Source organism: Neolamprologus multifasciatus, chromosome 20, assembly GCF_963576455.1.
Source record: "Neolamprologus multifasciatus chromosome 20, fNeoMul1.2, whole genome shotgun sequence".
Classification (NCBI taxonomy): domain Eukaryota; kingdom Metazoa; phylum Chordata; class Actinopteri; order Cichliformes; family Cichlidae; genus Neolamprologus; species Neolamprologus multifasciatus.
Window position 1 is genome coordinate 20510274 of NC_140458.1, and position 23767 is coordinate 20534040.

The 23767-nt window shown below is 38.5% G+C and overlaps 1 protein-coding gene across 1 annotated transcript in view; it reads left to right on the forward strand.

Annotated features, from left to right (window-relative positions):
• ntsr1 (neurotensin receptor 1 (high affinity)) overlaps positions 1-19148 on the forward strand; it is a 77023-nt gene extending 57875 nt beyond the window's left edge. The window contains exon 4 of the mRNA XM_085145557.1: positions 16885-19148. Within this exon, the coding sequence (XP_085001683.1) occupies positions 16885-17140 (256 nt within the window). The 3' untranslated portion in view covers positions 17141-19148. The remainder of the gene's footprint in view (positions 1-16884) is intronic.
• Positions 19149-23767: the final 4619 nt, after the last annotated feature.

Below are 23767 nucleotides of genomic sequence, written 5' to 3' on the forward strand. Positions count from 1 at the left end.
CAAGGAACTGTCAAAATAGAACAGGAAACATGAGACACAGAATGAGAATCAGGGAAGAACGGACATGAAAACTTAAGTTGACTAGACATGACACAAGGAACACAGGGGAGACACAGAGATGGAACCCAAGAGACTAGAAACTATAAATAACTATAAATAATTCAAAAACACAAAACACTGGGTTATAGACCCAGGACCATGACAGAATGGCCCTTATACAACAGGGCAAAATATTAAGCTGTGAACCTGATTTGCTTGTAGCTGAAAGAAATTCTTAATTAATCTCTTTGGATACAGTAACACATATTTTATGATGATAAAAATATGAATGAAGTCTAAAAGAATGTATTGGCAGCTATCTTGATCATGTAGCATAACTGTCATCCTGTCAGGGAAACTGTGAGAAAGCTTTACTTTAACAAATACGTTTGTAGTATTCTGTAGTATATTGAACTGTCAAACTGTATACCACAAATATACCACCACATATTTGTCAGAATGAACAACCACATGAATATGTAAATAAAGAATATAATGATGTGATCGAACTCTTTCTGACGCATTCATGCGGGGCTCAGTGTTACATTTATTCTGAAATGCAATTACTCATTATGAGTTAACATCAAGCAGATAGTTTAACATTTAGTTATTCATTAGAGATGCAAAACTGACTATGTTACAGGGTTCTTTAATATGACTTGAACTGTTCAGAAGACTTTCCAAATAAAATATATCATTCATGTATTTTTCTGAGTCGAGTCTGCCACTTCATGTCATAGCTGATTTCTGTCTCATTTGATGTCTGACATTTCATTTCCATGTAGACATTAGCTTCAATATCTGCATGCAAATGGGGGAAAAAAATCTATAACATTGGCATGCAGCAAAGTTTCTACAGCAGAGGTCTTACCCTTCAGTTGAAACTAACAAAATATGCACAAAGTTCTCTGAAACAGGTGAATCCCGGGAGTCCGTGAGTGACATCTCAAGCCTCACTTTTGCACATTTAAACTCCTCTACCAGGCTAGGGATAGGCAATGACAGTATCCCAACGCTGCTGAGGCATTTGGGAAGTCCGAACCACTTCTTAACGTAGGAGCTCACTAGCCTCTCCAGTCGATTGCCATGATTGAGTGAGACCTTTGTCAACGGCCACGGTAGTCTGGGTAACAACCCAAACTGGAAGCAACAGAGCTTCAGTTTCCCTGGGAGTGCAGTGTTGTTAATCCACCTGAGGTCATTAGCCATGTTCTGCTGTAGTTGTTCAAGTTGCCAGGTATCATTGAGATTGGCAGTATACCACCGTCCCAGGCTCTTTATCATAATCATTAGTAGGGATGGGTATTGATAAGATTGTCACGACTCCGATTCCATTTTCGATTCTGTTTAACGATTCGATTCTTTATCGATTCTCTTATCGATTCTTTTTAAAAAAGGAGAACACTAAGTTCGATTAGCTTAGAACATTGTTTTATATCTTCTCTTTGAACAAGATAGAAATTTAGGAGTAACATGGCCTTACAAACCCAACAGTGAGATCTTGAGAGATCCACAGCCTATGGCTCTTCAATGGGGTGTCACAGGGTCCCCAGGAAAAAAAATTGTAAATGTAAAATAATAAAATAAATATTCTTCTGTAGCAATAACAAAGTATAACATAAATTATTCAGTAGCAATTACACAAGAATATCCCTGCCTACAATTAAACACATTCACTTACCGAAAATCGGGGGCATCTGCTGTGGCAAATGGGTGCAAGCCTTTTACCACAAACTTAAGTCACTGCTCGGTGACATTCGTCTATCCTGGCCTGAAAGGAGACGCTACCAGTAGACTGCAGCGACAACTGCCAGCGAGCGCCAGCCAGACTCTGTCTGTCTCTCTCATCATGGTCACCTAAATGGAGCGCACAGTATGGCAGGTTTTGTAATAAGGCAGATCGCGCTAACATAATATGCACTGTTAGTTGATTATTTACCTGCCGCATTAACGGGAGAGGACGTGCAAACGTTACCGCTGCTGCTGGGTTGAGATTCACGAGTCCGGAGCGGAATTAAAAACACAACATTCATTTAAGGTCATCGCGTGTTTTGTGAGCAAATGCTTTTGCATATTCGTAGTGTTTCCTCCCTTAAATGAAATATCTACTTTTCAAGTATTGCAAGTTGCCCTGTTGTCATCCGTTCTCGTAACGTATAATCAAACTTTTGAGCGTTTGAGCCGCTTAGGCGCCGTGTTTCCTGCCAGGTAAATGACGCTCCGCAACGTGGTGACGTCATTCGGGGCGACTGGAATCGATAAGGGAACCGTTTGCAAAAATGGTAAACAATTCCAAGGAATTGAAACACTGTGAACAACAAGAACCGGTTTTCAATACCCCTTCCTAATCATTACTTATTAATAATAACTAATGATTAAATGCAAAATATCATATGAACACAGAGAGAGTGAAAAGAGGGGAGTGATGGAGTTCCATACATCATGGGAAGCATCCAGAGGGCTTGGCCTCTTACATGATAAGTAAGTTAAGGGTTCAGAGTCACTTGATCAAGCCCTTACTTTAAATTATCAAAAAGGAAAGTTTTAAGACTAATATTTAAAGTCAAGATGCTGTTTGTTCCTGAATCCAGACAGGGAGTTGATTACATAGAAGAGGGGCTCTAGGAACCACAAGTAAGCCTGCAGTAAGAGAGAGAAGTGCTCTATTTGTGTGCTATGCTACTATGAACTCTTCAAGATATGATGATGCCTGATTATTCAGGGCCTTGTGTGTAATGAGAAGAATTTTAAAATTCAATTATGGATTTAACAAGTAGCCAATGAAGAAAAGCTAACATCGGAGAAATATGCGCTCTCTCTAGTCCCTGTCAGTACTCTCGCTGCTGGATTTTGGATCAACTGAAGGCTTTTCAGGGAGTTTTTAGAATGACCTGATATATAATGACATACAATAGTCGACCCCTTCACATTCAGAATAATTTATTAATCCAAGAGAAAAGGATGTGGTCACAGTAGCTCCAAGACAGTAAAAATAATTAACTAAACTAAATTAAAAAAAATAAACTGTTCTAATAAGTACAAGTATCTCTAATTAAAAATAATCCAGTAAACACAAAATTGAATGTGTATATAATTGAACTTGAGTTTCCCTTCTTACTGACTTTGTTACTAAAAGTAAAAAATGCTTGAATTATTTTTTCAACATCACTCTGAGACTCAATCTGTCTGATTTTAGAGACATTGCACAAATGCAAAAAAGCAGTACTATAAGTGTTACCCTCTTAACGCCATCCAGAGTATCTGGTTCAACATTATGTTTGAATTATTGTAGGGTCTCCACCTTACAGTATAAAGCACCTTGAGGTGACTGCTGTTGTGATTTAGCACTATATAAATAAAACAGAATTGAATTGACAGTTTCTAAGATTTTTAAGGGCTGAGTACAACAACCTCAGTTTTATGTAAGTTTTGTGCAGTACCTTTTTTATCAACAGCATGTTCTTATCTCATTAATGGTGTAAACACTGTGTCAACAGTATCAAAAGCTGCACTGAGGTCTAGCAGGAGAAACATGAAGAAGAGTCCACTGTCAGAGAGAAGATCATCTGTAACTTTCACCAATGTTGTTTCGGTTCTGTGATGAATTTTTGTAGGGCTTTTTTTCTTTTTTATGACAAAAAAGGGCGACTGTGCCCCCCCCCGAGCCACGGGGGAAGACGCTTGGGAAGCGTATCCGGAAGGTCGCCAGTTCGATCCCTGGGCTCTCTGTCCTGGTCGTTGTGTCCTTGGGCAAGACACTTCACCTACCGCCTACTGGTGTTGGCCAGAGGGGCCGATGGCGCGATATGGCAGCCTCGCTTCTGTCAGTCTGCCCCAGGACAGCTGTGGCTACAACCGTAGCATGCCTCCACCAGTATATGAATGCAAGAGTGAATGAATAGTGGCATTGTAAAGCGCTTTGGGTGCCTTGAAAAGCGCTATATAAATCCAATCCATTATTATTATTTTTTGTTTTGTTTTGTTTTTTTTTTACAGAGTAACATCTTTTTGCCTTTCTCCAGGCAAAATGAAGATCCTCTAAATTAGTGAGACACCATTCCGTGTCCAGCTTACAGATTATCTGCTTTAGGGTGCATGTTTGTCAGTCATACCAGGGAGATAAGAACTTTGACTGATTTGGGTCTTTCTTTTGCAGAGGAGTCAGGGTCATAGGCAGTGAAGATTTGACACTAGGAATAAAGTTTAGGTAGTTGTTCTGCACTGTGATCTCATGTGGCACTGAACATAACAGTAGAGGAATTATATGCTAAATAACAATTTATTTACATGAATTTGTATAACATTACTCAGGCTGTGGCCACAGATTATTCCTCTTAACTGATTTTTTTTCTCAATTTTTGTAGGTACCATCACTAGCATGTGATGGTACCTACAGCTCTTTCACATCCAGCACATCCATATGTGCAGTCGCAAACACGTTTGCGGTCTCCCCCAAGAAGAGTCTCAAGAATGCTGATGAGGTGCCACAAGACAGGTCATTACATGGGAAGAGCTGGATCGGAAGGGCATTAACCCAGCAGCAGGGCTGATAGCTACAAGCCTATCTAGTCATGAAGGTCCTGAAATGCTGTTCCACATCCTTCCAGCCTACTTTATCCCCTAAATATAATAAAATCATAATCAGTTTAGTGACACCACAGTTATAGTCATACTCATGACTCATATTGCAGTTTATAGAGGAAAGGAAGACTCGAAATTTCGATCACTTCACACTCACTTACTCACTCGATCACTTCATGGTGACTAATGAGTAATTAATACTTTTTGTTGGTTTGACTGTTCTACTTCACCTAGCTCCTTTACTCACAAGTGTTACTGCATTGCAGTTTGGGGCCCTATTTCAGCTTAATTATATTTTAAATACAAATTGCACAGTGGTGAATAGTTTTGACCACAATTATATATAGATTACCGGTAAAGTAAAATTCTGATATTGTGACAGAACTAGTGCAGGTTAGTACCTCGGTTTCCTTTTATTAGTGTCTGAAATTGTACAGTATAAAAGCCACTGTTGATACCCAAGTGTTTTTGCTATCATCATCTTGGTATTTTAAAACTGGATATGTCAAGTGAGGGATATTATCTTTCTTTCTGACACTCAGAAAAAACATTTACAAAATGGACTGGGAATTTACAAAAATGTTTTATTCAATATAACTCGAAATGAGTGATTGAGTCTCAGGAGATTTTTTACAGAGGTCAGGGCAGAAGGTTGCCCCAGGCGACTGTTAAAAGATGCGGGTTTAAAGCACTACTATGTTGGCTTTATTTTCAGGACAGCAAAATAGATTTTTCTTTTCTACCAAATATGTCTGAAATATTTAATTTTGCTGTGGTATGTCTGTGAAGGTTCTCAGTCATCCAGGTCATCGTAGTCAAAGGAGCTTGCAAAGAAAATCGTCTGGACTTCTTTAAATTGCTTGAAGACGTTTCACCTCTCATTCGAGAAGCTTCTTCAGTTCTAAGGTCAAATGGTGGAGAGTCCCAGATATAAACCTGGTGGGAGTATCCCCCCACAGAGGGACAAAAGGACCCCCTGATGATCCTCTAATCGCCTGAGCCAAGGTGTGAAACTGGGTGTGGGTCCCAATCAGCCAGGGGTTCGGGTGAGCTCATTGTGAAACCTGGCCCCACCTTATCATGCGAATTCCTGAGGTCAGATGGCCCAGGGTGTGAGTGGGCGTTAAGGCGTCTGAGGAGGGAACTCAAAACTGGATTATAGATGGCAGAGAGTTGGTGTCGTAAACCACCGCCTCTGTTCAAAGATGGTCGCTCACAGTGGACATAGATGGCTTCTTTCACTCCTCTTTCAAACCATCTGTCCTCTCTTGTCTTTCGGGTGAACCAGTTTTTGTCTGAGCATGTTGCTGGGTCTGAAATGCACTGGGATGTCTTGCTTGGAGAAAACTCTCCTGATGTTTTTCTGATACACCGGCTACATAGGGGATGACAATGTTGTTACGTCTGTCCTTCTTATCCTCCCTCGCTGGTGTCTGATCTTCTTTTCTGTGCCTCTTTGCTGACTTTAAGAACGCCCATTTAGGATAACCGCATGTTTTAAGTGCTTCCTTTACATGCGTGTGTTCCTTCCTTTTTCCTTCAGGCTTAGAGGGAACATGTTCTGCCCGGTGGTGTAGGGTCCTAATTACTCCAAGTTTGTGTTCCAGAGGGTGATGGGAGTCAAAGAGGAGGTACTGGTCCGTGTGTGGGGGCTTCCGGTAAACTTCGATGTTGATGTTGTATTTGTTTTTAGGAGATTTCAGAGGTATCATTAAGGAGACAAAGACCAGGATTGGGGATATAAAAAACTTCCAGCACCTCAGATAGCACAGAGTTTACCAAGACCCAAAAGTCGGATATAACTGGACCGTCCCAAAAAATGTGTAAGAACGTGCCTGGTGACGAATCCTTGCATATGTGACAGTGGTATGTAGCCTGTAGTTTCATCTGGAATCTCTTAAAGGGTGTAATATATTTTCTGTGTATGATTTTGAAATGTATTAGTTGATGCGCCAGGTTCCTAGAAGTCAAACTCAGATTAGACCACACTGTATCCCTGTCTATATTAACCTGTAGATCTTCCCAGTTCCCTAACCCAAAAATTGGCAGTTTTTCACTCATGGTCCACTTTGAGCTAAAAAGCAACTACATCTACATCCATCTATCTATAGACATACATCTGTAGACAATTTTGAATCACTAATCAATATAATATGCATGACTTTGGATTGGACAGGGAGCACATGTCACGAAGTACAAGGTGGACTCACGCGCTGGACTCCGGGGATGATGCACACAAGAGAATTTATTAAAGAACAATGTCCAATGAGTGTATATACACAGATGCGGGGCAGTGCTATTTACAAGGGTGCGGGGCAGTGCTATGTACAAATGGTGAGGGGGCGCAGGGCTCCGGGGAAAATCCAGGGGAACACGCTCGTCTCTCTCAACACAATCCAAACACGAATCCACTCGCACACCAGGGAAACAGTCCAGGGAATCTGTACACAAAGAAACACTTGTTAGATTCTAAACACACACTGCACGGGAAAATACTTGCTGGGACGCTCAACTTTCACTGACGCAATTCTCACAACGATCCAGCGAAGAACAGCCGTTGCTTCCTGTCTTAAATACCATCCACACTGATGCGGCACAGGTGTTTCTTCCTCCGAGGGCGTGGGCCAAGGGCGTGAACCCATAATGAGTTCAGCCCTGGCGAGAGAGAGGGAGAGAGAGAGAGAGAGGACTAGAGAAAAAGAGGGAGAGACAGCTGATCAGCGACCAGCTGAACCTCCAGGCCGTGACAGCACATGCAAGTTCCACAAGGAAACCTAGATCCTTCAGGCAACAAAAAGAAAAAAAAGAGAAGAGTATAGTAAATCATGCTTATGTGTTGATTCAGCAGGAAGCTCTAAGGGACAATGAACCTCTGAAAACAACACATATAGCCTAAGAGCTTTACGATTATTGCTTGACTGATTTAAGATAATTGCATTATTGCTTAATTTTGTATTTTCCTTTGCATAAATAAATAAAACTACGCCAAGAAATGAATGTGCACTGGTGTATAAAATAATCACCAGACTGCAGGAAATTAAGTGTCTGTCTGCTCAGAATATTGCAGGGAATAACCCCCTGGCCACATCCATGCCCTCCCCCCAACATGCAATCAAAACATATGGCTTGCCTTTCTGTTTCATTTCCAGGTTTCCAGTCATATTCAGTTGTCTTTGTTACTGAACATTGTGGTCATGACATCAAAAAATATATATATCAATATTGTTCACTGTATTTCGTTTTGTAAGAAATTAATTCAAATGGTAAGTCATGTAATGCATGTTTAAAAAAGTGAAATGAACTTTTTACTCATACTTTAAAATCAAAATGTAATCTTTAAATGTTATATTGTGTTTTGGTCAAATTTGGCCGATTTAATGGCTACATTGTTTCAGTAGCGTTGAACTTTTTTTCCTAGCTGTAGTGTTTAATGCTTTTTTGATGCCTCGCTCACAGTTAACTGTGTGATGGCATCGTGGCATGTCAATAGACCCTAAGTGAGGCTCTTGATTACATATTTGATCGACACACTAATGAGGAAGACAGAGACCAGGAAACTGACAGTGAGGATGCATTAGAGGAGGAAGTGTCAGGAGCGGAAGATGGCACAGACCAAGAAATGACTGATGAGGAGGAATTCAGTGATAATTGTCACAATTAAATCAAAGAATTGGAAATGATTCCCACCTGAGAATCAAGTTGGGCTGTCAGCTGAAAATGTCTCAGGACCTAGAAAATATGCTGTATCCTGGACTGATGACAAATCCTGCTTTGAGTTGTTTATGACAGTCCATCAAAACCACAGTGGTAAACGTGACCAACCTGGAAGGGAAAAAACAAACTTACAAAGACATTTGAAAGGAAATAACATCCAGAAATGTGAAAGCATACATGAGTCTTTTGATTTGGAGTGGTGTGCACAGATCCAGAATCGATTCGCTGTTTTTAGGGAGCACTCTCCTTTCAAATAGTATATGCCAAGCAACCAGTTTAAATATGACATAAAGATATGGGCAACCATGATACCAGAATGTTATGCCTGGAACACGCAGGTTTATACCGATAAACCTGCAGATGGTGTTCCTGAAAAGAGCCAAGCATAAGATAACGTGAGCTGTCTCTGACACAAATGTAATTTTGTGATAATTTCTTTTTTTCATTAATGTTCCCAGTCATTTTTGACGGGGAAGACAACAGGTGTTACTTTATTTGACTGTATAAACATTTTTAAATGGATTGAAATCAAATGTTCTTGGTAACTTTTTATTATGTTTCATCTGATTATTTCCTAGAGACAAAATATTCCAGATATGTTTTTTAGAATTCTAATTCAAGGCATATAACCTCAGATCAATGAAACTTACAGGCCACAAATAGAATAAGAAGAAGACTTTAGGTTGAAGAAAAAAATCTAACACAACAACTAATGATAATATATATTTATAGTTTGTATCATGAGTCTTAATGTAATGGCCATTTTTGACTGAGAACACAAAATTGTTTAACATGAAATGAACACAAAATGAAGGTTAAAATAAGCGTCAACACTAGAGTGGTGTGATGGTTTGGTGTGCCTGCGCTATGCCTCCAGGGGAGGTATTATTGAGAGTAGTGATGGGAATTCCGGCTCTTTTTAGTGAGCCGATCTGAAACAGCCGGTTCTCTAAAAAGAGCTGGCTCGGCTCATTAAAAAGAGCCGGCTCTTTTGGCTCCCAACCGGCTCTTCAGGTTGTTTTGTTGCTTTAATTAATTTATTATCAAAAACAATATAAAATTATGCACAAAAGGAATTACTAATGTAAAAAAAAAAAAGGTTTTATTTATATACGTTTATATAAAAATATATACGGGGGCCCCAGACACAAAGCACGTACAAACTCCCAAAAAAATTGCTAGCATTAACTGAACTTCCAAAACAGAGCTACCTAGATCACTTAAATTACACAGTTGAAAGCATATGTCTATTGTTTGTGTGTATATATATATATATATATATATATATATATATATATATATATTAGGGGTGCAACGATACTCGTATCAATACTGAACCATTCGATACAGTGCTTTCGGTTCGGTACGCATATGTATCGAACAATACAAAATTTTTAATTTATTTTATCAACTTCTCTTCTGACGATGCTGTCCGTGTTGAGAGCTCAGTGGATCTGCGTTCGACTACTCCACCTAGGCTGCACTGTCGAGCGCAGATCCACTGAGCGCAGCACAAGCTAGCAAGACAGAAGCTAAGCTCGTTGCAACATGGCAAATTGAACCTCACCCACCCTCATTCAAATCTGGCCTTTGGAACTATTTTGGTCTTCATGTGAAGTATGACCCTGAAGGTAAGCGTGTCATGGACAAAAGTAAAACAGTATGTCGGATGTGCCACGCAATGCTCAATTACATGGGTGGGAACTACTGCGTTAGCGCAGTTTGCTCGTTAAGGTGTTGACGCCGTCCAGCCCCACGCACGGGGCGATCCGCGGTAGCTCATTAACGGAGATTTGCCGTGTTGTGGCGTTAACGTCATTTCAGATTAACGCTGACAGCACTAGTGGGAACACAATGAATATGACTGCACATTTACGCCGACATCATCCTAGTGCATCTTCTTTACAAATCTTATAGCCTCTTACAGCCCTCCAGCCTGAATTCTACCCTACCACACCCTAACATTCATTAGGTATCATTGTTTCATGCACAAGAGAGTCTTTGAGTGGCTGATGTTTCTGCACATGGCAGTCTTGCTCAAATTACTGGTGACAACCTGAGAATGCATAACCCACTCAGGAGTCATTTAGAGAAATTTTTTTTGTCAATTTTTATTTTGAAATCTTCCATTCAGTAAATTGAGATGACCCATGTTTGACATTAAGATCACCAGTTCTCAACTGATCAGCATTATGCTTCTTTTGGTTGATGAGGGTTAAAGCAGCATTAATTTCTTCACTTAGCATAAAGAGAAGGAGTGTACCAGCATAATGTTCTACAAAATGAAACATTTCCATGCATTTACATCATACAGAATATTTTGGAAGGGGTATTATTTGACTATTTTATTAAAAAATTTGTCTCTAAAGAAAGATTTTTAAATAGAATATATTTTTAATTTTTATTTTTTATTTTTATTTTTTATATTTTTTTATATTTTTATATATTTTTCCTGGACAAGAAAAGTGTGTGGAGGACATGGGATAGATCTGATGTCAACACAAACATACCTTTAATATTTGGTGACTTGTACCAGAGGATTTGCTCTGGAGCTTGATTTTGTTGCTCTTGAACTTTATAAACATTGTGTTCTCATACTCAGTCACCAATGACAGAGTATTTAAAGCCCATTATTATGCAACACGACCGAAGCCTCAAAGAACTCTACCCATCAAAAAACTTTATCTGAAACATCATTTCATGGTCCACTAATCTAGGTGAATTCTAAAAATTGGACCACTCATTCATATTTGGACAATGAGATATGAAGCAAAACATCCATTTTTCAGAGACTGTGTGAAGAATTTTAAGAGCTTGACAGTATCAGAAACAGTTTGCAGTTGCGTATCACTGGGAAAGCTCGTCTTCAAAAGCTAGTGAATCTACTGTCAAAATGTGTTTACTTGAAATACTAGAATATACAGAAGACACAGCTGGATGTCAGCCTTACACGCTGGGTAACGAGCTTTGAATATCATCTTGGCCTCTTTGAACAGGCAATCATAAAAGCATACAGCTTTTTAGCAAAATAACCTTTTGCACAATGATAATGAAAAAATTTTATGTATTGGTTGAGCATCATATTTGTTTCCATAATGTTTTCTATGCTTTTTCAAAATTAGTGAAACCATCACCATAAGGATACTAGTTATAGAAGGGGAGAAATTAAGACTTTTCCATTTCTTTTGTCCTATGGTTGCAACTTGTCTGTCAGAGGGTTGTGTTATTTAATTTGTCAACATTGCTAATGGAATCTGAAACAATTTGCTTTCATACACAATTTTATGGACTTAAAGTGCAGGTCAACATTCTGCCTTATATTAACAAAGTCCTTCACCGCAGGGTTCTTTTGTATATAGTGATGTTAAACTCCTCTAGAATGAACAAAGTTGTTATAATGTTTGCATTTAAAGCATATACTATATACAATATATGTATACGTCATTAAAAGTTAAGACACTTGAAAATGATAAACAGGGATGGTTTTTGTAGAAACCTAAACCTAAAATATTTTTGGTATTTGAAATATAAACTCAAGTTAAACATTTTTTTCAAACACTTAAAGGCTACACTATTAAAGAGCATGCATCAAAGCCATTCAAGGTAAGAGAGCCAACATCAGATTGTCTGTAAATGACTGTAAATCAACAAGAAGAAGTGAGTGAAGGCAGAGGGAAGCATTTTTCGAGTAAGCTGGTAAGTATGTTTGGTTTTGTTTAAAAACTTAGAAAACTAGTGTAAAGTAAATCTGAGGGATTCAAAATTCTGTCAGAGACTCACTTATAGTCCATGTCAACCTTCCTTAAATAAACGTATACAGAATTACCTGAGTGCATATTTAACAAAATGGTCGTGTTCAATGCTGTCCCTGTTGTCCCTCGCAAAAAAAATGTTCTTGTAAATTAAAAACTTTTTTTCTGAATTGATATTTTTTTTCTGAAATATGTAATTATGTCTGAATTTATGTATTTTTTGTTGCACCACAGTAGTGCAAATATTTGTGAAAGGAGTGTGATATTCAGCTTTTCATATGAAATGTAGATGCTCCTTTTATTTAGGATTCATTTCCACTTGCAGTAGCACTCTCTCTGTGGTTATCCATGCAGACAGGAATCAGAAATACTGTGGTTTTTCCAGCCAACTGAAGATTAGGTTTGTACCACTTGGACTTGAAAAGCCGATCTCATTCTAGCGTTTGTAGGAAATTGTTTTTCTTCCCTTTTTCATACAGGGGCTTTGACATCATTAATAAATCTGGAGACTGGCGGGCAGCCTAGATTACAAATTTGGAAACACTTCCTCAAAAGTTGATCTGATAATGACGTTGGAAGGGTTTCTAGTAGTGGACCAACAAGGATTAAAATCAGCATTATAGGTTCAGTGTAACACAGTGTTGTGAAAAGTATTTGGCCCCTTACTCTTTTTTATGTTACACAGAGAAAAATACAAAATGTAGCTTTTAAATTATTATTTATTAAGAGGAAAAAGTGTCTATACACACACACACACACTAATTGCTGCCATGGGTATATAAGCAGTACGAGTGTGTAACCTCTTCTATTCCTTCAGTTGTTGTTTTGGAGTTGCTGTAGCCTGTGTGCGACTCTCAAACTATAAATACCTATAAATTCTTTGGAGTATACATAGACAGTAAACTGGACTGGGTTAAAAACACAACTGCACTTTACAGGAAAGGCCAGAGTCCTCTCCATTTTCTGAGGCGGCTGAGGTCCTTCAACATCTGGACAATGCTCTGGATTTTCTATTATTCTGTTGTGGCCAGTGCTATCCTGTATGCTGTTGCATGTTGGAGCAGCAGGTTGAGGGTCACAGATGCCAACCGAGGCCAGTAATGTTGTGGGGATCGTGGTGGACTCCTTCCTGGAGAGGTGGATGTTGTCCAAGATAAAGACAATGTAGGATAGTACCTCCTACCCACTCCATGATGTGCTGGCTAGCCACTGGATAGCACATTCAGTGAGAGACTGTGATTACCAAAAAGCACCACTGAACGGCACAGGAAATCATTCCTGCCTGTCGCCATCTCCCCGTACAACTCCTCCATACACTGTAAACACTGCAATAGTTACATCCATTTTGCACATACTCTTTTCTTACTAGGTAATGTTGCTGTCAGTGTTCTTGATATTTATTTATACTCACCTCTGTCAATCCTTGATATTTATTATTGAGTGATTTGTATATATTGTGCTATTTCTTTAATCTGTAAATCTGTAACATATTGTATTGTTAAATAGTCTAGTCTAGTTTCTGTTACTGTACTGGAGCAACTGTAACCAACATAATTTCCTTAGGGATTAATAAAGTATGCTAATTCTGATTCTGAAATAGGTGTCTTTTAAATTCAACTGCCATTCTATGCTCCTACAAGTCCCCTTACATAGGAAATATGTACTCCAGCTACAAGTCGCTTAGAAAGACATTCCTATTAAGGTCTACCAAAGAAGCGTCTATTACTGCACTGCCACCACAGGTGAGTATAACTCACTATCCATGTGAGTTATACTGTTCGAGATCAGTCCACACGTACATATGAAATATGTAGCGCGGAGATATAGTACCGCCACTCAGAGAACCTGGGTTACTATGTCACCATTTTATGTAATTTTTGTATTTAAAAAAGCTTAGTTAACTTTAAAATACAGCATTTCATTATAAAATATTAATGGTCATGATTATCTTTGTAATGTTGTGATATAACGTTTAAAATAAATGTTCATCACCCTGCAGCTGTTTTTATTTAAGTCTACTTTCAGGAAAAGTAGTTAGCACTGTTTACTGCAAAACTACTCATTTTCTGTTATGTCATTTGTTTAAATCACAATTTCACTGTAAGTACAATTAATGAATTGAAGTCTGCAAGTTAAAGATATTAAGAGTAAGAGACCAAAAACTTAAAAACTTAAAGTAAATCAGCGGGTAATCAGGTTCTAAAGATTGTATTTAAGACTGCAACATTGTCAAGGCAATACACATCCACGGACAATTACATCCATGCTCTTTCCACCAGTTCAGAAGTTTTGGCGCGGGATATGTGAAGACTTATCAAAGTGTCTGAAATGTAAAATTCCAACCTCCCCGTTAGTGTGCTTGCTGGGCAAATTGAAATATGTCACTAAAGAAATGAATACAGTCCACATGGTAAGGTAAGGTGAGGTAAGGCAACTTTCTTTATACCTATAGGTAAGGTAAATTTACTCAACAGAAAAATGAAAGCATTTGGCATTCATTCAACAACACACATACCTAATAAATATAAACCCCATGGTTTTTACTGCCCTATATATTGCCAGGAAAATTGTCCTCATGAACTGGAAAAATAAAAACAATCTTAATTCTAACCAATATAGAAACCATCTAATATATAACATTAGTTGATATATCCCTTTGGGCTCCTTTGATCAGCTCCATCACCTAGCTGGGGTGGGGGTCATAGTTTGGTCCCACCTTTGCTATTGTGGTTGATGTGGAGGTAGAGACGGGTTTAGGGCATTTGGAGAGTTCCTAGGGACGTTATCCCTGGAGGTTGTGGCCATGACTTAGGTAGGGGCTCTACTCAATTCAATTCAATTCAATTCAATTCAATTTTATTTATATAGCGCCAAACAGTCACCTCAAGGCGCTTTATATTGTACAGTAGATCGTACGATAATAGATTCAGAGAAAAACCCAACAATCATATGACCCCCTATGAGCAAGTACTTTGGCGACAGTGGGAAGGAAAAACTCCCTTTTAACAGGAAAAAACCTCCTCCAGGCTCAGGGAGGGGCGGCCATCTGCTGCGACTGGGCTCTGGAGGCTCTTAGATGGTGTTTTCCTCATGGCTGCATGCAGCAGGGCTGGTGTAGGGTGGGGGCTTGGGGTTCTCAGGGTGCTCCGCCTCCGTGCTGGGGCTCTAGCTGGGCCTTGAGGGCTTTGATCCTCCTTGGTGTGTCGCTGAGGTTGTGGGCGGGTGGGTGCACGAGTGCTTCCTAACTACATTGTTACACATTCAGACTCTTGACATGCAGACTGGAGGAGCCAGGGATCAAACCACTAACTTTCCGATCAGTAGGTGACGTGCTTTAGCTCCTGAGCTACAGCCACCCGCTGGCTGGGCATGAGTAAACCATCACTAGGTTTTGGATAAAGTGTACACTCACAAACCTGTCAAACCTGCATTTGAAACGTTGGCTACCATAACAGTATAGTATTGGAACATGGCATTTGGATATTCTAACTCAAATAGGAAAATAAGAACATAAATAGTACCGTCAATGCCAGACCTGGCTCATATCTGGTTGACATACACCCTGCCATGACACCAGTCAGTCAGAAGTGCCGGCTTGATGCCAGATCTGGGCCAGACCTGTTTTCTATGAGCCTGGGCCACATGCACTAAACCACAATCAGGCCAGATATGGCATGCCATAGCATAAACGGTGGTGTCATTGCCAGACCTGGCACACATCTGGTTGACATACACTCTGCTATGACAAAGGATCAGTCAGACGTGCCAGCTTTATGCCAGATCTGGGCCAGATCTGTTTTCTATGGGCCTGGGCCACATAAACCAAAACACAATAGAGCCAGATATGGCATGCCATCACATAGACAGTGCCATCTATGCCAGGCCTGGCCCATATCTGGATAACATACGTCTTATCATGCCAGAAGTCAGCCAGCAGTGTTGGCTTGATACCAGATCTGGGCCAGACCTCCTTGCTACGTGGGATGGGGTGGATACAGTTTCTTCTGCGGTGGGGTCGGGTGGGCTGTTCCGGGTCTGTGGAGCTTGGCGGTGCTGCTGCCGTGGGCCCCGGTCTGGATGGCCTTGGTGGGTTCCAGATGGCGGGGGTGCCTATTGGGGTCAGTGGGGGAGCTTGCCCCAGGGAGGGGCTGCTTGCCCTTCCCTTCCTTTCCTCCCCATCCCCAACTGCCATCCCCGACTGCCTTCCTCTTCTCTTCCCGCTCCACCACACCCACCCACACAGGGGAGCCCCCCATAGTTGTCCTATCCCCTAGCCATGTCTGTCCCGTCTGTAACAACTGAAAATAAAATAAAATAAATAATAACAACAAAGGTCAATCAAGGCAAGGCCCTGATGATCCACTTGATAAAGTAAATCCGTTTGGTATCTTTGTTGGCCTTAAGACATCAATTCTGAAGGCTAAAGAACCAAACGGGACAGGCAAAAAATAAATAAATGAAGACTGCAACATTACTAGTCTATCTTGATGTCAATATTGCATTTTGAATGTCAGTTATTAAAGTTAGTATTTTGAAACAGCCATGTTTTTTTTAATTGATTTTATTGTTTTTCGGCAGTACAAGTACCACATGTAGTTGAGATTTTTTTTTTTTTCCAGTTTTGGATGAGTCTCGACACCATGTGGTGCTCCGGAGGCTGTTCAAATGCACTAATCAAGTCACAGTGCACCTGTGTATCTTTTTTATACAAAGCATTAAAAGTAATATATTTATGTTTAGCCTTAAACATTGGACATATAACTATTTCCTTATACTTCTCCCTTGTGTTTTCTTCCAGAGAGTTATATGACTTCTACCACTATTTCTACATGCTGACCAATGTCCTGTTCTACGTCAGCTCGGCCATAAACCCTGTCCTGTACAACCTGGTATCAGCTACCTACCGTCAGATCTTCTTCTCCACGTTGCGGTACTTCTGCATGCCCTGCCGTCACACAAACAGGAATCAACCATACCCCCTCAACCGCCACTCCATTAGCATCTCCAGTAGCCACACCCTTTCCACTAACATCATTAAAGAGACGGCATACTGATTAAGCTGCAGATAAACACACTTTCTTTCACTTTGTCATAAATTCATACATTGCCACATCTTGATTACATTTTCCCAGAGGAAATTCTGGCATTGAGTTGGAGAATGTGGTCACCATCATCGTCATGTGAGGTTAAATTCTCACTCATTAAATGCTCTGATTTAATTTCAGACACATTTTCTCATGGGTTATTGTGTTTCATACCTTTAACATGAGATTGTTAAATCAAAAAAGAAAATACGATGGATGGAAGAAGAGGGGGGGAGGCAAGACTTTACAAAAGATACTGATGTAAATTATTTATACTGTATGTTTGTACATATATGTTTTTATTTCACCAATCACTGAAATGAATTTAATGGGTGGTGTACCTCACTGGTTCAGTTTTCCTAAACATTTAGCTTATGTAACTCCTAAAAGTATTTTCTCAAAAACAACGCCTTGTAGAAATACTTTGACCACAACAACAGCTATGATGGAACCTTCCTTTTGGATGGATTCATCTGAGGAGAAACCTAGCTTTGATGTTAGAAAAAACAGTGCAAGGAACATGTATTTCTCTAAAATCTAAGTTGTATTGACAGCTGTATAGGAAGAATCTCTTGCATCATTAAAATTTACTTCTCTTGTGTGATTTGGCTTTTGCAGAACAAGCTTTTCAGCTAAATTATTGGTGAAAATGAGGCTAGTCTACATAATAGAGAGTCCTCATTGCTTCAACGCTGATATTCATTTAGCAATTTTACATACTAATCAATACTATTGGCAGTTTTTAGAAACTGTGAAATTACTGTGGCCAGAACAGAAGTGGATGTAATTGATTATTTAAAGTATTTCAAGAACCAGTAGAGGCCATTTGGAGGAAATTGCAATGGATGCATGGATGCAAATATCCTCACATGGAGAAAAGAGTAGTAACCGATACAGTGCTGCAGAAGCACAGAGATTTTCTTCAGGACCAACACAACGATGTAGAAACAATCTGAATGGTTAAAACACACAAGCTGCTAGAAAGGATTAACAACATGATGTTGGGAATTACAAACATTGTGATTTAACTTGGGGTTATTGTGTCAGATAACTAAACACCCTACCCTTTTTCACTTCATAAGAGACAGTCTGATCACACCTATCTTCTGTGTAGGAATAACATCGACATCTGGTTGTCTGTGATTCTTTAGCCATCATCCGGTCACCAGTTTTAATCAGGGAGTAGGTTATGTTCAGAGTTTTGATTCAATTTTCATTCTTTTCCTGGTGATATGCAGACTCATTGCTGATATGGAATAAGTGTTATACTTGCAATCTGCTGAATGAAAAAGCCCTACTATGTTAAACTTGTTTGTTGTATGTTGTAAAGTCAGAGAAACACTTTAATCACCGGCTCTTAGTTAATACGTTGTGCATGTAGTGCAAGTGATTTACAACTTATAGCGCTAATTTATACAACACCACCTATTCTAATTAAATATATGGTGGTGTCAGTGAATTAGCAGCAGTTAACCATGTGATGCACAAGATGTTATTTTCAGCAGCTACCAAGAGAGCCCATGCTTTTAATTCATTTATAACAGAACCTTCTATGCACTGATGTAACCTAAGATATCAATGATATTCATAATAGAAAAATGCAGTAATGGTAAAGTGTGAAGATCACAGAGGTAGAATCACTCATTGCAAAAGTCTTACTTTTGAGTTTTACTTTTGCAGCCTGCTTTTATGTTTGCCAGCATACATCAAAGGATCCTGTAGCATGCAAGCACTGGCTAAATAGAAACTGCAGCTGTGGCTGATGGGTGTGTCATGGGTTTTCAGAACATTTAGGTATAAATCAAAGCACTGAGCAAACTAATACCTTGACCTTATGATGGAAAAATAAAATGATAAACCCCAGATGATTGCAGTTTTTCCCAGAGGGAAAAAATAAACAAAAATAGCTCACATCACCGCCCCGCAAAAAAAACAAAAAACAAATCAAGGCTACACTTTGGGGCCGAAATATGCAAAATATGCACAGAATATTCTGGGATATCAATTTCATAGTTGCTAGTCCTTTTTTTCTCCACATAACAACAACTTTGTGAACTACATGGTGTTGTTTCATAAATAGAAAAAGGTTGTCAGTGTTTTCAAAAAGGTTTAACCTCTGTGTCTTGTTTGTTCCTTTTAAAAAACTGACCCTTTTTTATTATTATTGGTGACAGTTATATGCTGTTTGTTGTAATACGACTTGAAATGTGTTCCTATGTGTTTGTGTTTGTATATTCTTTTGCATGTGCCTCATTGGAACTTCAGCCAGACAACAGATTTCCTAAAACAGAAATTGACCCTAAATCAATTGACCCTAAATCAAAAATACACAAAAAATTTACAAATTAATACAATGCACATGTACTTGTTGTTTTGTAAACTATACGGTAAGAACCTTTACATAGATGTTTTCTAATTGTTATTTTTCCTAGTCCAGAAATAATTGTAATACCTCTGCTACAGCGAATTAAGTGGGACACTGCGTGAAATGCCCATCCAACAAGTGATTGGCAGCCAGTGTGTATTAGAGACTTACATATTTGAGCTATGTAGATCTTATATCCAGTGGAAGTTGTGGAGCTCACTTCCATTAGACCAAAGATCAGTGGACACTGTTGATACCCTTAAAAAGAAACTTAAGACTCACCTGTTCAGGCTTTTTGCTTCTATTTAGTTTGATCTATTTATACAGTTTTAATTGTTGTATCTTATTCTGTATTGTAAAGCACTTTGTGAATTTTGTTCTAAAAAAAACACAATATCAATAAACCTTAATTACTTATGTTTTTGTAGAATATTTTTTGCTTTTTGTGAACATTCGAATAAGAGTTGGCAAACACACAGCTTATGAGAATGTGTCTATTTAGCAAGTAGCTATAATGAAACCCAATCAGACAATTATCTTGTGACATGGTGAAGGTGAGATTTTTTTTAGATGATATCAAATGTTAAAACTGTGGCTGCTTTATTTAAAGCAAAAAAACATGCTCATTTTGAATTTGATTCCAGCTACGTGTATCAGAAAAGACTAAACATGGCATTTTTTGTATTGTCCTTTCCTGATGTGCCAACTGCTTCCAGTGGGTGACAGGTGTGGAGAGCAGGCAGGTCAGTTTAGTACCTAGACTCTTTTACTGTGCTTCCATGCTGATGAAATATGCACAGAATATTTTGACATTGTCTTGCTGAATAAAAAAAATGGCCGTTCCTTCTCTCTCTCTCTCTCTCTCTCCTAAAGTTTGCCTTTTGTCCTATCTCTTTTTGCTCTCTCCTTTTACCCCCCAGTCATGGTGGACAGATGTGAGCTTGGTTCTGCTGGAGGTTTCTTCTGCCAGAGGGAGTTTGTCCTTCCCACTGTCGTCAAGTGCTTGCTCATAGGGGGTTGTGTGGTTGGGATTTCTTTCTAATATTGTTATCTTACAATATGAAATGCCCTGAGAGCACTGTTTTTATGAATTAGCTCTATATAAATGAAAATGAATTGAACTGAATTGGACATTCTTCCGCATGCAACATATATGTGCAAATTACTTATGTGCACTAATAAAAATTTAAAAGCTAAATGGGCTCCCTATTCATTAGCTGGAAGAGCGCATGGTGGAGCTTAAAACACTTTTGAGAATTATTATTGGAATTATGAACCAATTCCACAATTTCCTTAATCTTTTAGTTATATAACTTACAGCAAATGAGGGACTAAACCTATTCTCTGTCATTTTACACTGAAAAACAATTACAACTATTTCTGTCACAGAGTAGATCTTCCCATCTTTACATTAGGGGGACTTACACCCAATGTTTTGGCTCTTGCTAATTTAGCTAGGGGCAGCTAGCCACCACTTATATTTTTAACAGTTAAAAATTCCAGTCTTTTATTGCCCAAGTCTCAGTTTAAAAGAAACAACAAAAACATGTAGATCCATCAAATTAAAAATGAGCATATAGTACTTAAATAAATAAATATAAATGATAAACAACACTAAGTTTATACATATGATATGTTGTGGCTGTTTTTGTTTGTTTTGTTTTTTTTGTTTTTTTGATGTACATTTTCAACTTGCTGTTAAAATTAACAATGTTTTTTTTTTTTTTTTTACTATATGATTCTGTTCTGCAGATGTGTATAACATTTCTCTCAGAATGTGCTTTTGTTTCTATATAAAAAGGAATAATAAAGAATGGAGAGATGCAGATTACAGTTTGTGTCTGTCTTATTCCTGTCACACTGTCTGGGATTTTCTGGGATAACATGAGGTATTAGCACCTGTTTATCTGTGAAGCAGGTAATGAAACTCTACAGAAGCCTCTGGTCTGAGCCTCCTGTTTGATTCAGTTTTCAGAACCTCAACACTGCAGCTCCCCCACTATCTAAAGTGAACACCTTTACTAATTTTCCAGAACAGAATAAGATACAGAGTTCAACCATGAAGAAACTTGTAATTACAATACATACTTTTGTAAACTATATCATTTTTAAACTCACCAGTTTTCCTAGTCTGACTTCTTAGTTAACTTCTTCATTGTAATCAGCTTAAAGCTCTTTGGTCGACACTCGTCCTTTGTCTTAAAGTTGGATCCTCATTCGAGTAAAGTACCACACTCTGTTTACCCTTGTTTAAAGTTAAGCTTTTATTTCTCTAATTAATCATTACACATGGTTAGCAGAGGTTCAGCTGTTCTGAACACTCACTACAGAGCACATCCTCTCCAGCAAATGTCAGGGTAATGAAGATAATGCTGGTCTGACAAGAAACAAGTGAGATTTTACCCTGTTATTGCTGCAGAAATCAACAACCAACAGATAAAGAAAGTTTCACTTTACCAGCAGCTGTACAGCCTGGTAATATTCTCCTGAGAACCACACTGTTTATTTATGTCCTCTGTAATGGACATTTGTGTTTTGCTCTTTTTTCTTTTGACTTATTTGAGCTATCCTAATAAGTCCTGGCATACCATTAATACCTCATGCATTTGGGTGGCCTCTTTTAGCTCCAAAGAGGAAGGAAATTACAAAAAAAAAGTTCAACGGGAAGATTTATTTTTCCTCTGCTCTCAGGAGGATATAAAAATATAAGGAAGATTGAAGAGTTACATTATTTTTTTCTGACCCACAGATTTTAAATAGAATAAAAAACTATTTCTGTTGAAATAGATGGAAGTTGTACATTTAAATCCTAATTTAGTTGTATGATTTTTAGTTCTAGTTAAGGGAGCTAAATTTGTATTATCTAACAGATAATTTTGCTAACAAATTTCATAGATTCCTTAGAACAAATCTACTTTATCTCTAAATCTCTTTTTTATCTCTAAATTTTATCTCTAACTTCAATTTTATATTTATTGTTGTTAAGAGTTTATCTACAGAGTTTGATGAAAATATTTTCATTATTTCATTTCATTTTATTCACAATTTTTTTCATATATTTTGTATATATTTTACAGTTTCAATGTATAAAATATATGTATATGTAGATAACCAACATATAAAAAATAAATGAAAAATATACAGAGCAGAAGGTGCTGTTTTGGTTAGCACTGTTGCTTCACATATATTGCTTATATTCATAAGATGGAAGACGTCTGTCTATTTAATGATGTTATCTGAAGAGTTTTAATTTCTAGTTTTAATCTTTGAACCAATGTTCCGAACTCATGAATAAGCAGATCATATTTGGTTTTATGGACAGTTAGAAAAAATTGCATTTTGCCTTCATCAAGCTTTAATGAAGTTTTCAGTTATCCATTTGTTAATGTCAAACACAGCGCTGGAGACCTCACGACCAATTGTTAGTCAGTGGTGCTAGGATCAGTCATTATGCAAATGTACAGTTTATAAGGTTAGAGAAACTTGCATGCAGCTGAGACTGAAGAAGTCACGTGGATGAGTGACAAAATGTTTCTCCCACTAAAACAGCTACATTCAGACCTCACAGATTTCTTGAGAGAACAGAACAGATGCAAAAACTTGTTAAGTTTTTTATACTATTCTTTGGCAATGTCATTTGTTGACATTGCTAATGATCAGTAATTTCCAGTGTGGTCTAAGATGCACACTGGCCTCTGGAGCTCTTGATTCTGGAAGCAGACCACCTCTGAGGACAACGTGCTCCTCATTATACCAGTCTAGAAGATTTACTGCTCGACTGAGGCTTGAGCCAGAAGTTGCCAGTCTGGGTAATCCATTTGCTAGAGAGAACTGCGGGTGGCACCAAGCTAACATGGGTTAAAGCACTGCACCTCTGGGGTCACCATGGCTCTGTGTCAAATGTAACTCAATGGCAGTGGTGGACTATGAAGCAAATTGTCCCAGCTCCCTATTTCCACTATTCAAGGTTCCAAAGGAGCAGGCATTAAACACTTCTGTGACTAGAAAATTGGTACTTGTCATCATCAAACATTTCTAAAGGCAATTTTAACATACAGCAGAAAGCAACCAGTCAGTCCTTACCACAGCTTAGTGGGAAAATTCTTGCTTTGGAGACCAACTGTAGAAGAGAAAGGCACTCAGTTCAGATGATCCATGGAAACAATTTGATATGCATCATTTGAGGAGCAAAAGATTAAAGCAGTTAAACCATCACTATAAGTAAATGAAAC